Source organism: Coregonus clupeaformis, chromosome 10 (genome assembly GCF_020615455.1).
Source record: "Coregonus clupeaformis isolate EN_2021a chromosome 10, ASM2061545v1, whole genome shotgun sequence".
Lineage (NCBI taxonomy): Eukaryota > Metazoa > Chordata > Actinopteri > Salmoniformes > Salmonidae > Coregonus > Coregonus clupeaformis.
In genome coordinates, this window is record NC_059201.1 from 40409872 (window position 1) to 40424200 (window position 14329).

The 14329-nt window shown below is 42.9% G+C and overlaps 1 protein-coding gene across 2 annotated transcripts in view; it reads right to left on the bottom strand.

Annotated features, from left to right (window-relative positions):
• Window positions 1–864: 864 nt before the first annotated feature.
• LOC121575148 (growth/differentiation factor 11-like) overlaps window positions 865–14329 on the bottom strand; it is a 43782-nt gene continuing 30317 nt past the window's right edge. Inside the window, exons 2-3 of one of the 2 annotated variants that reach the window (XM_041888046.1) lie at window positions 7692–8065; window positions 865–2139 (exon numbers count right to left, since the gene is read on the bottom strand). In XM_041888046.1, coding sequence (XP_041743980.1) covers window positions 1762–2139; window positions 7692–8065 — 752 coding nt within the window. In that variant the 3' untranslated portion in view covers window positions 865–1761. Of the gene's footprint in view, window positions 2143–7691; window positions 8066–14329 lie in introns of both variants that reach the window. The other variant, XM_041888045.1, reaches the window with a different exon arrangement.

Consider the following 14329-nt stretch of genomic DNA (forward strand, 5'->3'; position numbering starts at 1 on the left):
CTGGCACCCTTGCATGATTCCCATATTCTTGATTTAGTTGATATGTAATAGATATTCAAAGATGGGCTATACAAAGAAAGCTCTAACAAGCCAAAACTTTAATTCTAAAATTGCGTGTCCTAGACCACACAGAAAGTGTTATGAGTGTAGCTTTGACATGTTAGTTCATCTAAACTTTGTGCGCAGGTTGATATCGAGGTCATCTGAGCTGTTATGTGAGCTTCTGCAATAAAACAGATAGAAAGAATGTGTATTACAACCCTTTCCTGTTCACTTTTAAAGGTCCAATGCAGGTGCTTTTATCTCAATATCAAATCATTTCTTGGTAACAATTAAGTAACTTACTGTGATTGTTTTCAATTAAAATAGTCAAAAAGAAACAAAAATAGCTTCTTAGCGAAAAGCTATTTCTCAAGCAATAATTTTGCTTGGACTGTCTGGAGTGGTCTGAGTGAGGGGCCTAATTGGAGGAGGCTAATGGGAAGGACATGTAACCTGAAAACTAGCTGTTATTGGGAGAGTTCGTTTTGCATGGCCCGGTGCCTCGGGTGGCTGGAGATTTCACTTAAGGACAAATGGAATGGTCTAAAATGTACAAACTCCGCCTACCCAGGTCACCGGGCCATGCAAAATGAACTTGCCCATTGTCAGAAAAGGAGGGCAAACTCTCTGTTATTGGTTTATTAACTTATACCACCTGGTGATGTCGCCAGGCGGTCCAAAACCCCACCCTTGCAAAACAAGCTGACATTTCAGGCAGTCTTTTCAAACAGCTCTTACACTAAAAGGGCATTATCATAATTTTCACAATTTCACAGTATTATTCCAACCTCAGTGTGGAAATATATAGAAAACACAGTAAAATCACGTTTTTGACTGCACTGCCCCTTTAAAGGTAGTGAAATAACTCCTTTCTTTATTTTCTTATTTCTCTCAAAGTAACTGTGAAAGGGTTCAGAGGGCACAGAGTTTGGCTTTGGATCTCAACACTTTACACCTCTAGAACATGATTATTTTCATAAACAACATTTTGGATTCATTTCATAAACTTTTAGTCTAAAAGTAGACAAGTAAGGGAGATTTGTTTTGTAATGACGTAATGATGCTAAAAGTGAAGCATTGCACAATAGCACTGATAATTAGTAGACGAAGTCCCCATCTATTGGCACTGTCTATGAATGTCTTGGTTGTGAATCAAATCCCATTGATAGGAGTATAATATGTGAATAAAGCGTTTTGAACAGATAAAACAGTTTGGCCCCTCACCTCAGAACTGAATTTGCTTGGAAGTAATGATGTGGAAAAATTATAATATACTGTAACTGTTTAGGAATGTCTCCCTCCATCTGCCTGGATCCACTATCCAGGACATCTCAACAAAGACACCATCTTTTCAAAAACCTGATAGACATTTTCTTTCAAAAAACTATTTGAAGAAAACCAACCACAAAACGAACAAACACCTAAAACATAGTTTTGTCTTATTTACCATACGTTTCTCAAGCTGCTCCACAGACACACACCCTTTATAATATTCAATATATATTTCTACCACTCAGCCTCAGTCCTATCTTCATTTCATATTTCATTTTTACATGTTTGACTAAAATGAATAACTAAGAGAATGGAGGTCCAGTGGGATGTTTTGTGGCGGAGAGAGAAGGGGGATAAAGTCTGGTGCCAGAGGAGAGCTTAGTTAGGGTTTTGGGTGGAAATTATGTGGAGTTGGGCGTGCATGAGTATGCATGACTTCCGTTGGGCCTAAGAGCAGCCACACCTGTCCACCACCATGCCAGGGATCTTGCCGTGGATAATCTGCTGCTTGTCGTTGAAGTAGAGCATGTTGATGGGCGACATCTTGGTGGGGGTGCAGCAGGGCCCTGCTGAGCCTCTGGGGTTGGCGTGTTGTACCAGGTGGGTGTGTGGATACTTCTGCATGAACATGTATTCGCACTGGCCTGAACAGTAGTTGGCCTTATAGCGCTTGGGAGCGATGATCCAGTCCCAGCCGAAAGCCTCAAAGTCCACTGTCAGCGGATAGCGGCAGCAGCGGGATTCGGTGGAATGCTCGTCACAGTCCAGTCCCAGGTTACGTCGGGAACGTTTGGTCGTCTCGAGAACCTTAACCTCCAGGAACGGCTGCTGGAGTCAGGGGAGAGGGGAGGGGGAGGGGGAGGGGAAGGGGTGGGGGCGGGGACAGGAGGAAAATGGAGGCGATTACGATAGAACTCAACAGTGAGGTAAGTAATGCTTCTAGGAAAAAGCCTGGGGTACTGGGACGATTAATGTCACTGGAGAAAAAATTCAACTGATGCACTCCTCTAAATGCCGTTTACTACCTATGGTTTTAACAGGGTTGGGGAGTAACTGATTACATGTAATCTGATTACCAGAAAACTGTAACTAATCAGTTACGTTACCAGCAAAAATATTGTACTCGGATTACAGATACTTTTTGAAAAACTAGATTACTTATTGGATTACTTTTAAATTCAGAAAGGATGTATCTGTAATCCGCATTGACACCTTTCTGTTTTCTCATTGACATTCAATCAGCATTGAAAAGAGGCACAAATTGAAGTTTGTTCCACCAGAGACCACTATGATGATACATCAAATGCATTTGACAGATCTTTTTTGTCTTCTTCTAATGCCTCTTAAGGGGAAATAATTGTATTGGCGCGTACACATATTTTGCAGACGTTTTCGCGGTTGTAGCGAAATGCTTATGTTCCTAGCTCCAACAGTGCAGTAATACATAACAATACACGTAAATCCCAAAAATAAAAAGAGAGGAATTAAGAAATATATAAATATTAGAACGAGCAATGTCAAGAGTCCGCAATATAAATATACTGTATATGTATATGATGGTGTGTAGACATTATGAACAGTATATGAATAGAAAAAATGTGTGCAGTAGTTATATAGGATGAGCCTGGACTAGAATACAGTACAGTGGGGAAAAAAGTATTTAGTCAGCCACCAATTGTGCAAGTTCTCCCACTTAAAAAGATGAGAGAGGCCTGTAATTTTCAGGATTTTTTATGAATTTATTTGCAAATTATGGTGGAAAATAAGTATTTGGTCACCTACAAACAAGCAAGATTTCTGGCTCTCACAGACCTGTAACTTCTTCTTTAAGAGGCTCCTCTGTCCTCCACTCGTTACCTGTATTAATGGCACCTGTTTGAACTTGTTATCAGTATAAAAGACACCTGTCCACAACCTCAAACAGTCACACTCCAAACTCCACTATGGCCAAGACCAAAGAGCTGTCAAAGGACACCAGAAACAAAATTGTAGACCTGCACCAGGCTGGGAAGACTGAATCTGCAATAGGTAAGCAGCTTGGTTTGAAGAAATCAACTGTGGGAGCAATTATTAGGAAATGGAAGACATACAAGACCACTGATAATCTCCCTCGATCTGGGGCTCCACGCAAGATCTCACCCCGTGGGTCAAAATGATCACAAGAACGGTGAGCAAAAATCCCAGAACCACACGGGGGACCTAGTGAATGACCTGCAGAGAGCTGGGACCAAAGTAACAAAGCCTACCATCAGTAACACACTACGCTGCCAGGGACTCAAATCCTGCAGTGCCAGACGTGTCCCCCTGCTTAAGCCAGTACATGTCCAGGCCCGTCTGAAGTTTGCTAGAGTGCATTTGGATGATCCAGAAGAGGATTGGGAGAATGTCATATGGTCAGATGAAACCAAAATAGAACTTTTTGGTAAAAACTCAACTCGTCGTGTTTGGAGGACAAAGAATGCTGAGTTGCATCCAAAGAACACCATACCTACTGTGAAGCATGGGGGTGGAAACATCATGCTTTGGGGCTGTTTTTCTGCAAAGGGACCAGGACGACTGATCCGTGTAAAGGAAAGAATGAATGGGGCCATGTATCGTGAGATTTTGAGTGAAAACCTCCTTCCATCAGTAAGGGCATTGAAGATGAAACGTGGCTGGGTCTTTCAGCATGACAATGATCCCAAACACACCGCCCGGGCACGAAGGAGTGGCTTCGTAAGAAGCATTTCAAGGTCCTGGAGTGGCCTAGCCAGTCTCCAGATCTCAACCCCATAGAAAATCTTTGGAGGGAGTTGAAAGTCTGTGTTGCCCAGCGACAGCCCCAAAACATCACTGCTCTAGAGGAGATCTGCATGGAGGAATGGGCCAAAATACCAGCAACAGTGTGTGAAAACCTTGTGAAGACTTACAGAAAACGTTTGACCTGTGTCATTGCCAACAAAGGGTATATAAAAAAGTATTGAGAAACTTTTGTTATTGACCAAATACTTATTTTCCACCATAATTTGCAAATAAATTCATAAAAAATCCTACAATGGGATCTTCTGGATTATTTTTTCTCATTTTGTCTGTCATAGTTGACGTGTACCTATGATGAAAATTACAGGCCTCTCTCATCTTTTTAAGTGGGAGAACTTGCACAATTGGTGGCTGACTAAATACTTTTTTCCCTCACTGTATATACTGTACATATGAAGTGGTTAAAACAGTATGTAAACATTATTAAAGTGAGTCTCTAAGGTGCAGGGTTGAGTACCAGGTGGTAGCCGGCTAGTAACAGTCACTAAAGTTCAGGGCAGGGTATTGGGCGGGGCCGGTTAGTGGTGACTATGGCCTGGAGATAGAAGCTGTTTTTCAGTCTCTCGGTCCCAGCTTTGATGCACCTGTACTGTCTCCGACTTCTAGATGGTAGCGGGGTGAACAGGCCATGGCTCGGGTGTCTGGTGTCCTTGATGATCTTCTTGGCCTTCCTGTGACCCTGGGTGTGCAGTAGATGTCCTGAAGGGAAGGCAGTGTGCCCCCGGTGATGTGTTGGGCTGACCGCACCACCCGCTGGAGAGCCCTGCTGTTGCCAGGCGGTTATACAGCCTGACAGGATGCTCTCAATGGTGTATCTGTAGAAGTTCACTAGGGTTTTAGGGGCCAAGTCGAATTTCTTCAGCCTCCTGAGGTTGAAGAGGCACTGTTGCACTGCCTTCGCCACACTGTCTTTGTGGATGGACCATTTCAGGTTGTCAGTGATGTTTACACCGAGGAACTTGAAGCTTTTCACCGTCTCCACTGCGGTCCCGTCGATGTGGATAGGGGCGTGCTCCCTCTGCTGTCTCGTGAAGTCCATGATCAGCTCCTTCATTTTGTTGACGTTGAGGGAGAGGTTATTTTCCTTGCACCACTCCGCCAGGGCCCTCACCTCCTCCCTATAGGCTGTCTCGTTGTGTCGTCTGCAAACTTGATGATTGAGTTGGAGACGTGAGTGGCCATGCAGTCATAGGTGTACAGGAGGGGGCTGAGCACTCACCCTTGTGGGGCCCCCGTGTTGAGGATCAGCGTAGCGGAGGTGTTGTTGCCTACCTTCACCTGGGGTCGGCCCGTCAGGAAGTCCAGGACCCAGTTGCACAGGGCGGGGTTCAGACCCAGGGCCCCGAGCTTAGTGATGAGCTTGGAGGGTAATATGGTGTTGAAGGCTGAGCTGTAGTCAATGAACAGCATTCTTAAATAGGTATTCCTCTTGTCCAGATGGGATAGGGCAGTGTGCAGTGCAATGGCGATTGTGTCATCCGTGGATCTGTTGTGGTGGTATGCAAATTTTAGTGGGTCTCGGGTGTCGGGTAAGGTGGAGGTGATATGATGGCGGCAGGTAGTCTAGCGGTTAAGAGCATTGGGCCAGTAATCGAAAGGTCGCTGGTTCGAATCCCTTAGCCAACTAGGTGAAAAATCTGTCGATGTGCCCTTGAGCAAGGCACTTAACCCTAATTGCTCCTGTAAGTCATTCTGGATAAAAGCGTCTGCGAAATGACTAAAATGTAAATGTAACTAGCCTCTCAAAGCACTTTATGATGACAGAAGTGAGTGCTACGGGGCGATAGTCATTTAGTTCAGTTACCTTTGCTTTCTTGGGTACAGGAACAATGGTGGACATCTTGAAGCAAGTGGGGACAACAGACTGGGATAGGGAGAGATTACATATGTAAACATTTCAGCCAGCTGGTCTGCACATGCTCTGAGGACGCGGCTAGGGATGTCGTCTGGGCCTGCAGTCTTGCGAGGGTGAGCACGCTTAAATGTCTTACTCATGTCGGCCACAGAGAACGTAATCCGATTACGTTACTGAGTTTGGGTAATCCAAAAGTTAGGTTACTGATTATGATTTTGGACATGTAACTAGTAAATGTAACGGATTACATTTAAAAAGTGCCCTACCCAACCCTGGGTTTTAAAGACAGAATACTGAGAGGAAGATGTGAGTCATATCAGTAGATGCAATGCTGACCTCTGTTAACATAAATGGAATGGCCAACATTCCATACGCTTAGCTTGATCTATGATCTTTGGCGTCATCCGCAGGTTACCATAACCTTGACCCTTGGGCATGTGAGAGCAGCCAATATGTTACTCCAGCATCTCTCCACAGAAAACCCAATTGGACTTGAGCACAGTTTTTTGTGACGCTTTCAACAGAATAAATAAGCTGAGGCCAGAAGGGTCAACCCACGTCAGCTTGAGTTTTAGGGCTTTTGTTGTAGTGGGGGAAAGCAAAAAACTGGAGGATCAGGGGGGAGTTTGCCTCTTTCTTTGCTTTTTGTGTTTTGTTTTATTTTTTTACACAGCCTCTGTGTCTCTGATCTTTTCTTTCTTCTCCTTAAGAAAAACAGAGCTTGCTGCTGTGCAAGGATTCATTGGCTGAGAGGCCAGAGTCAACCCCTGGGCCATGCTGTGAAGAACTGAACCAAATGAAATTACTAGTGGGTTACCATTTCGTGATGCTTAATGGGGCAGAAACTTGACTTACTGTATGTAGTAATTTGGGTTTGAGAATGGCTAGCTGGGGCCCAACCAAATCTTGCTTAGGGCCCCCAACCAAATCTCGCTTAGGGCCCCCAAAAGGCTAGAGTCGGCCCTGCCAATGGCGCTCAAGTGATCTTTCCTTGATTCTTCGCATCCTATCTCCCTGCCTATTTCTCAACCGTATTGGAGGAGAAGGTCCAAGGTCCCTCCCTTTGGACCTTCTTCTCCAATGCATTTTGAGAAGGAGGCGTGAAGAGAGGATGCCAGGGATCGAGGAGAGATTTATTTACATTGGGGTTTTCTCATTTGGGCAAAAGACCATCCCCTCTCCTCCGTGACCCAGAAACCGATAAGTGGTCGAGTGGTGGAAGAGTGTTAGTTCATTAGTAGGCAAACGGAAGAGTGTCCTCCCCTCCTCGATAGCCACCTTTCATCGATGATACTCATGTGTATCCTACCACGGAAGAGTTTTGATATCTGCCACACACCTTTTGAATCAGCCCTTGTTTTGTCAGAGGAGAAAAACATGCATACATTTAAAAACAAAATGCTGCTTATTGTTTTATCTATAACATGTCTTGCACAACTTAATTCGTTTTTTTATCACTTTACACATTTATTTTGGGATCCACCCCTGTAAACGTCATTTGCCTAATGACGCGCGAGTGGAGAAGGACCGTCTCATTTCAAGCGCATTGCCATCCACGTTCCCTCTCCTCGCCGACTCTCCTCGATTAACTTTGACCTTTTTCAAAAAGAGGCGAGAGAGGATGGAGGAGAGAGGACGCAGGAGGTGAGCAAATCTAATTGATAAAAGGCCAAAGTGCCATTGTGTCAGTGTGTAAGGCTGCGACAGGTCTGAGGGTCCTTACCAGCCCTTCCTCCCCCGGTCTTAGCGAGGTCACTGCCAGGTCGTTGCCGCTCTCATCGAAGGCGTTGATGTCGATCCCCCAGTTGGTGTGCGGCTGCTTGAACCAGTTCTGCAGCACGTTTTTGAAGTCGATGCTCTGCCAGTGGCCCACGCGGGAGTTGAGCTCGATCTTCAACGAGCGGATCCGGATGTGGCGGCTGCCCTGCTCCGTGACGGGCTTCAGCCTGAGGATCTGCAGGTAGATGGTGGAGGTCTGCTGCAGTGGCCGTAGGTACACCCACAGCTGAGCCTTCAGAACCTTGGTGAACATGAGCTTGGGGCTGAACTTGAAGAAGCAGCAGCTGGGCTTGCCATCCACCTGCACCAAGGGCTCCGCTGTGGGACAGAGACAGAGAGGGTTTCCACATGAATAAAGGTTTAATATCTGTAAATACAGGTAACTGCCAAAATAATGGAAACACTTGAGTAAATGAGGGATACAAAGTATATTGAAAGCAGGTGCTTCCACACAGGTGTGGTTCTTGAGTTAATCAAGCAATTAACATCCCATCATGCTTAGGGTCATGTAAAAAAATGCTGGGCAGGCCATTATTTTGGCTACCATGGCTATGCCCCCATAGGAAGGCAATGCACCCATCCACAGGGCACGAGTGGTCACTGAATGGTTTGATGAGCATGAAAACGATGTAAATCATATACCATGGCCTTCTCAGTCACCAGATCTCAACCCAATTGAACACTTATGGGAGATTCTGGAGCATCACCTGAGACAGCGTTTTCCACCACCATCAAAAAAACACCAAATGATGGAATTTCTTGTGGAAGAATGGTGTCGCATCCCTCCGATAGAGTTTCAGACACTATGGCATCTATGAAGCTGTTCTGGCTCGTGGTGGCCCAATACCCTATTAAGACACTTTATGTTGGTGTTTCCTACTCATTCAAGGGTTTTTCTTTATTTTTACTATTTTCTACATTGTAGAATAATAGTGAAGACATCAAAACTATGAAATAACACATATGGAATCATGTAGTAACCAAAGAAGTGTTAAACAAATCAAAATATATTTTATATTTGAGATTCTTCAAATAGCCACCCTTTGCCTTGATGACAGCTTTGCACACTCTTGGCATTCTCTCAACCAGCTTCACCTGGAATGCTTTTCCAACAGTCTTGAAGGAGTTCCCACACATGCTTAGCAATTGTTGGCTGCTTTTCCTTCACTCTGGGGTCCAACTCATGAAGGCCTGATTCACACAGTCCCCTCTGAACAGTTGATGTTGAGATGTGTCTGTTACTTGAACTCTGTGAAGCATTTATTTGGGCTGCAATTTCTGAGGCTGGTAACTCTAATGAACTTATCCTCTGCAGCAGAGGTAACTCTGGGTCTTCCATTCCTGTGGTGGTCCTCATGAGAGCCAATTTCATCATAGCGCTTGATGGTTTTTGCGACTGCACTTGAAGAAACTTTCAAAGTTAATGTTTTAAATTAATGATGGACTGTCGTTTCTCTTTGCTTGTTTGAGCTGTTCTTGCCATAATATGGACTTGGTCTTTTACCAAATAGGGCTATCTTCTGTATACCCCCCACTACCTTGTCACAACACAACTGATTGGCTCAAACGCATTAAGAAGGAAAGAAATTCCACAAATTAACTTTTAAGAAGGCACACTTGTTAATTGAAATGCATTCCACCTTCTACCTCATGAAACTGGTTGAGAGAATGCCAAGAGTGTGCAGTTGTCATCAAGGCAAAGGGTGGCTATTTGAAGAATCTCAAAATATATTTTGATTTGTTAAACACTTTTTTGGTTACTACATGATTCCATATGTGTTATTTAATAGTTTTGATGTCTTCACTATTATTCTACAATGTAAACATTTTTAAAAGTAAAGAAAAACCTTTGAATGAGTAGGTGTGTCCAAACTTTTGACTGGTAGTGTACATACGAGATCACAAACAAGGTGTCAGCATTTAAATGATGATCAATGACACTGGACTGGAGCATGGCTTTACAAATATCAGTGTAGCGTTGTATGTTTATCTATGTTGTCAATATCTTCTTTCATACTTTAAGATGGTTAAAAAGGTATTGCCTTTGAAAAAACGACTTCACATTTTGAGAGACTACCAACATTTTGTAAATGTTACAGCTAACTAAGATGACGGGTCAAACGAAGCCTCTAAATCCAATGAGTGGTTTTGCCAGACATCATAGTGACATCATAGTGAAGATATCAGTTATCATGGTGGAGCACGGGAGCTATTATCATATTGCTTTATACCTCCAATCCTTTCAGTTCTACACAGTGCCTAGGGGGAAGGGGCTTGGGTCGATTTGGAATTGAGCAACTGACTTATGTCACCCAATGGGAGCTCAACCATTGGTTTACACAACTAAATAACTGACACAGCATGGAGATCCCGCCTAATGTGGGGATCAGAGGTCAAAACCAATCTCCACACAGCTGCCACCAAAATCACCGGCAGGAGGAGGGATGGGGAGTTAGATGGGTGTCAGAAGAGGCAGGAAAACAGCTAAGCAACACTAACCATCAAATGGTTAATAGATCCCTTGAGCAAACTCATGATCGAACCGTCAGTTAAACCATCAAAATAATTTGCCGTTTTGGAGCCACTTTTAGTCTAGATCCAGTAAACTAACATTAGTGGAGATTTGAATGGGCTCTGTAGAGCTAAACTGTATGATATAGTAATTTGGGGACAATACATACTCTCTGTAACACCCAAATTACAAGTTATGGTTAATGTTGGTAGACTGCAGATAGTTTGGTCTTGAAGCAGACAGCCGAGAGTGTTAATGATCTAGACTGAATAAAGGCTTGTGTTCCCTCTCATTGTTCTCTGCTGAGAAGTGTGTTGCTGCCTCATTTTAACATAAAGTGCAGGGACCTGTCAATCATTGCTAAATCTGAGGTTGCTCATGCAACCTGCAAAGGCTTCCTGGGTCAAAAGGTCATTTTGGCACCTCGGCCTAGTTAAGAAATGGGGTCAGGGGTCAAAACTGTCACCCTTTTACATCCTCGGGGTGCTGGGGAGGGGCAGTCCTAATGGCCAAATTGAGTTTGAAGGTCAAGGTCGAACCTATGGCAATGGTAATATGTTTTTCTTCACAACAGTCCTTTTCACACAGAGAACCCATTTGATATTTCAAAGGTATAGAACTTATTCATCCACAATTATTATTGTGTTTTGGGTGGGGTTTTAGCAGCCAATGGTGAATTGTTTACCAGACTTCGACTGACTGGAAGAGAACACAGAACAATACTTTTTTTTTTACACTGAACAAGTGTTGTAATTGATTTACTGGGCATGCATAGAGGAATATGAATTCAATGAGGTAAAGATAGAATCATATCCATTAGAAGAGTCCAGAGGAACATTGAATAAGTGCCAAGCGAGGGACAGACGTGGTCCTTCAGCCTGTATTACGAGGGCCAGTCATTAGTGAGTGTAAATTATACAGTGTCTCACGCTGGACAAACAATATGTCAATGTTCCTTTTGGTGGGTTGCTTGGGTCGCAGCAATTAACGTGTTGTGTTGTTGTTGTGTTTGCTCATCAGCACCAAACCGGGAATGAATGATTCTGCAGTTTTCTCCGGGTTTACTTGAGATTACTATATGTTGTTGTTTTTCTGATGCATAGTGAAGGGTGAAACTTCACCAATGCCTTTCCATGCTGTCTCTTTTATCCACATGAACAACTAACCAATAGCTGAAAGAAAAGACTCACTTGAAACAACCGGTTTCAGTTGCTTTGGCAATTCACGTTCTTCTATATGTCTTCTGCAATAAGCTGAGGCCTAAAGTAGAGTTTCCTACGTAATCTGAGATGCAGGTTTTTGTTGGTCATGCTACATTTAGTGCCATATAACAGTAAGTTATTAAACACACATGTACAACATATGAGCTAGATCATTCTAAACAATGAGAGCATTGATGGGTAAAATCAATTTGTGCCTTTATAGAGCGTGAATGGGAAACATTTTAGGGAAACTCAGTGAAACGTGCATACCTGCAGCCTAATTATGTCATATACCTTGGCAGAACTTTCCACCCGTATTAAATGAGGGAGGCTTGTAAAGATCACTCAAAACCAATGGGATTTTAAGCCCCGGCCTGAAATAGCTTGATCCCTGTTGCCAGGAAATATTACTGATGAATAGAGTTAAATATTTTCCTGCCCGTGGGGTGTATTAACATTTATGTGTCTTAATTTCCTGTACCCATTTCTTTATTACAGAAGACCCCTCCCCAATCCCCCAGTCTCCTTACCTCTTTATCCAAACCTGGGGCACAAGCTCAGGTTTTGCATACAGCACCACCTACTGGTGCAATGACAACCTCTCTCTCATCAGAGTCCCTGCTACCTACCTCCTCTCAGAAACATAGCCGCTGGAAGAATTTTGGGAATGGGGGTGCTGCGATTTGTCGCACTACAGACGGCTGTATCGGTCCACTAATGCAGGACTAGTAAAGGCCCAGTGCAATGACAACCCCTCTACTTTTGTGAATTGATCATTTTATTTTTATATTCATATTTTTCAGGAGGTGCTGCAGCACCCTCAGCACCTCTACTTCCTGCGGCTATACTCAGAAACACAATTCAACTGTTGACTGAGATATCAACCTTCACCTACTTCTGGCTTTTCTTACAAAGACAACCAAGAAGGACGCATACATGTACAGTTGAAGTCGGAAGTTTACATACACCTTAGCTAAATACATTTAAACTCAGATTTTCACAATTCCTGACATTTAATCCTAGTAAAAAATCATTGTCTTAAGTCAGTTAGGATCACCACTTTATTTTAAGAATGTGAAATGTCAGAATAATAGTAGAGAGTGATTTATTTCAGCTTTTATTTATTTCATCACATTCCCAGTGAGTCAGAAGTTTACATACACTCAATTAGTATTTGGTAGCATTGTCTTTAAATTGTTTAACTTGGGTCAGATGTTATCGGGTAGCCTTCCACAAGCTTCCCACAATAAGTTGGGTGAATTTTGGCCCATTCCTCCTGACAGAGCTGGTGTAACTGAGTCAGGTTTGTAGACCTCCTTGCTCGCACACGCTTTTTCAGTTCTGCCCACAAAAGTTCTATATGATTGAGGTCAGGGCTTTGTGATGGCCACTCCAATACCTTGACTTTGTCCTTAAGCCATTTTGCCACAACTTTGGAAGTATGCTTGGGGTCATTGTCCATTTTGAAGACCCATTTGCGACCAAGCTTTAACTTCCTGACTGATGTCTTGAGATGTTGCTTCAATATATCCACATACTTTTCCTTCCTCATGATGCCATCTATTTTGTGAAGTGCACCAGTCCATCCTGCAGCCAAGCAACCCCACAGCATGATGCTGCCACCCCCGTGCTTCACGATTGGGATGGTGTTCTTCGGCTTGCAAGATATCCCCTTTTTTTTACAGATGAACGTGGTACCTTCAGGCGTTTGGAAATTGCTCCCAAGGATGAACCAGACTTGTGGAGGTCTATAATTATTTTTCTGAGGTCTTGGCTGATTTCTTTTGATTTTCCCATGATGTCAAGCAAAGAGGCACTGAGTTTGAAGGTAGGCCTTGAAATACATCCACAGGTACACCTCCAATTGACTCAAATGATGTCAATTAGCCTATCAGAAGCTTCTAAAGCCATGACATCATTTTCTGGAATTTTCCAAGCTGTTTAAAGGCACAGTCAATTTAGTGTAAACTTCTAACCCACTGGAATTGTGATACAGTGAATTATAAGTGAAATCATCTGTGTGTAAACAATTGTTGGAAAGATTACTTGTGTCATGCACAAAGTAGATGTCCTAACCGACTTGCTAAAACTATAGTTTGTTAACAAGAAATGTGTGGAGTGGTTGAAAAACGAGTTTTAATGATTCCAACCTAAGTGTATGTATACTTCCGACTTCAACTGTAAGCGTGAGCGGTGTTTCAAATCAAATCAAATATTATTTGTCACATGCTTCGTAAACAACAGGTGTAGACTAACAGTGAAATGCTTACGGGCCCTTCCCAACAATACAGAGAGAAAAATTTAGAAAAAATAGAATAAATTCACAATGAGTAACGATAACTTGGCTATATACACGTACCAGTACTGAGTCGATGTGCAGGAGTACGAGGTAATAAAGGTACAGTGCCTTTAGAAAGTATTCATACCCGTTGACTTATTCCATATTTTGTTGTGTTACAGCCTGAATTCAAAAGTGATTCAATATATGTTTTTTCTCACCCATCTACACACAATACTCCATAATGACAAAGTGAAAACATGTTTTTAGACATTTTTGAAAATTTATTGAAATTGAAATACAGAAATATCTAATTTACATAAGTACTGCCACCCCTGAGTCAATACTTTGTAGAAGCACCTTTGGCAGCAATTACAGCTGTGAGTCTTTCTGGGTAAGTCTCTAAGAGCTTTCCACACTTGGATTGTGCAACATTTGCCCATTATTCTTTTCAAAATTCATCAAGCTCTGTCAAATTGGTTGTTGATCATTGCTAGACAACCATTTTCAGGTCTTGCCATAGATTTTCAAGTAGATTTAAGTAAAAACTGTAACTCGGCCACTCAAGAACATTAACTGTTCTTGGTAAG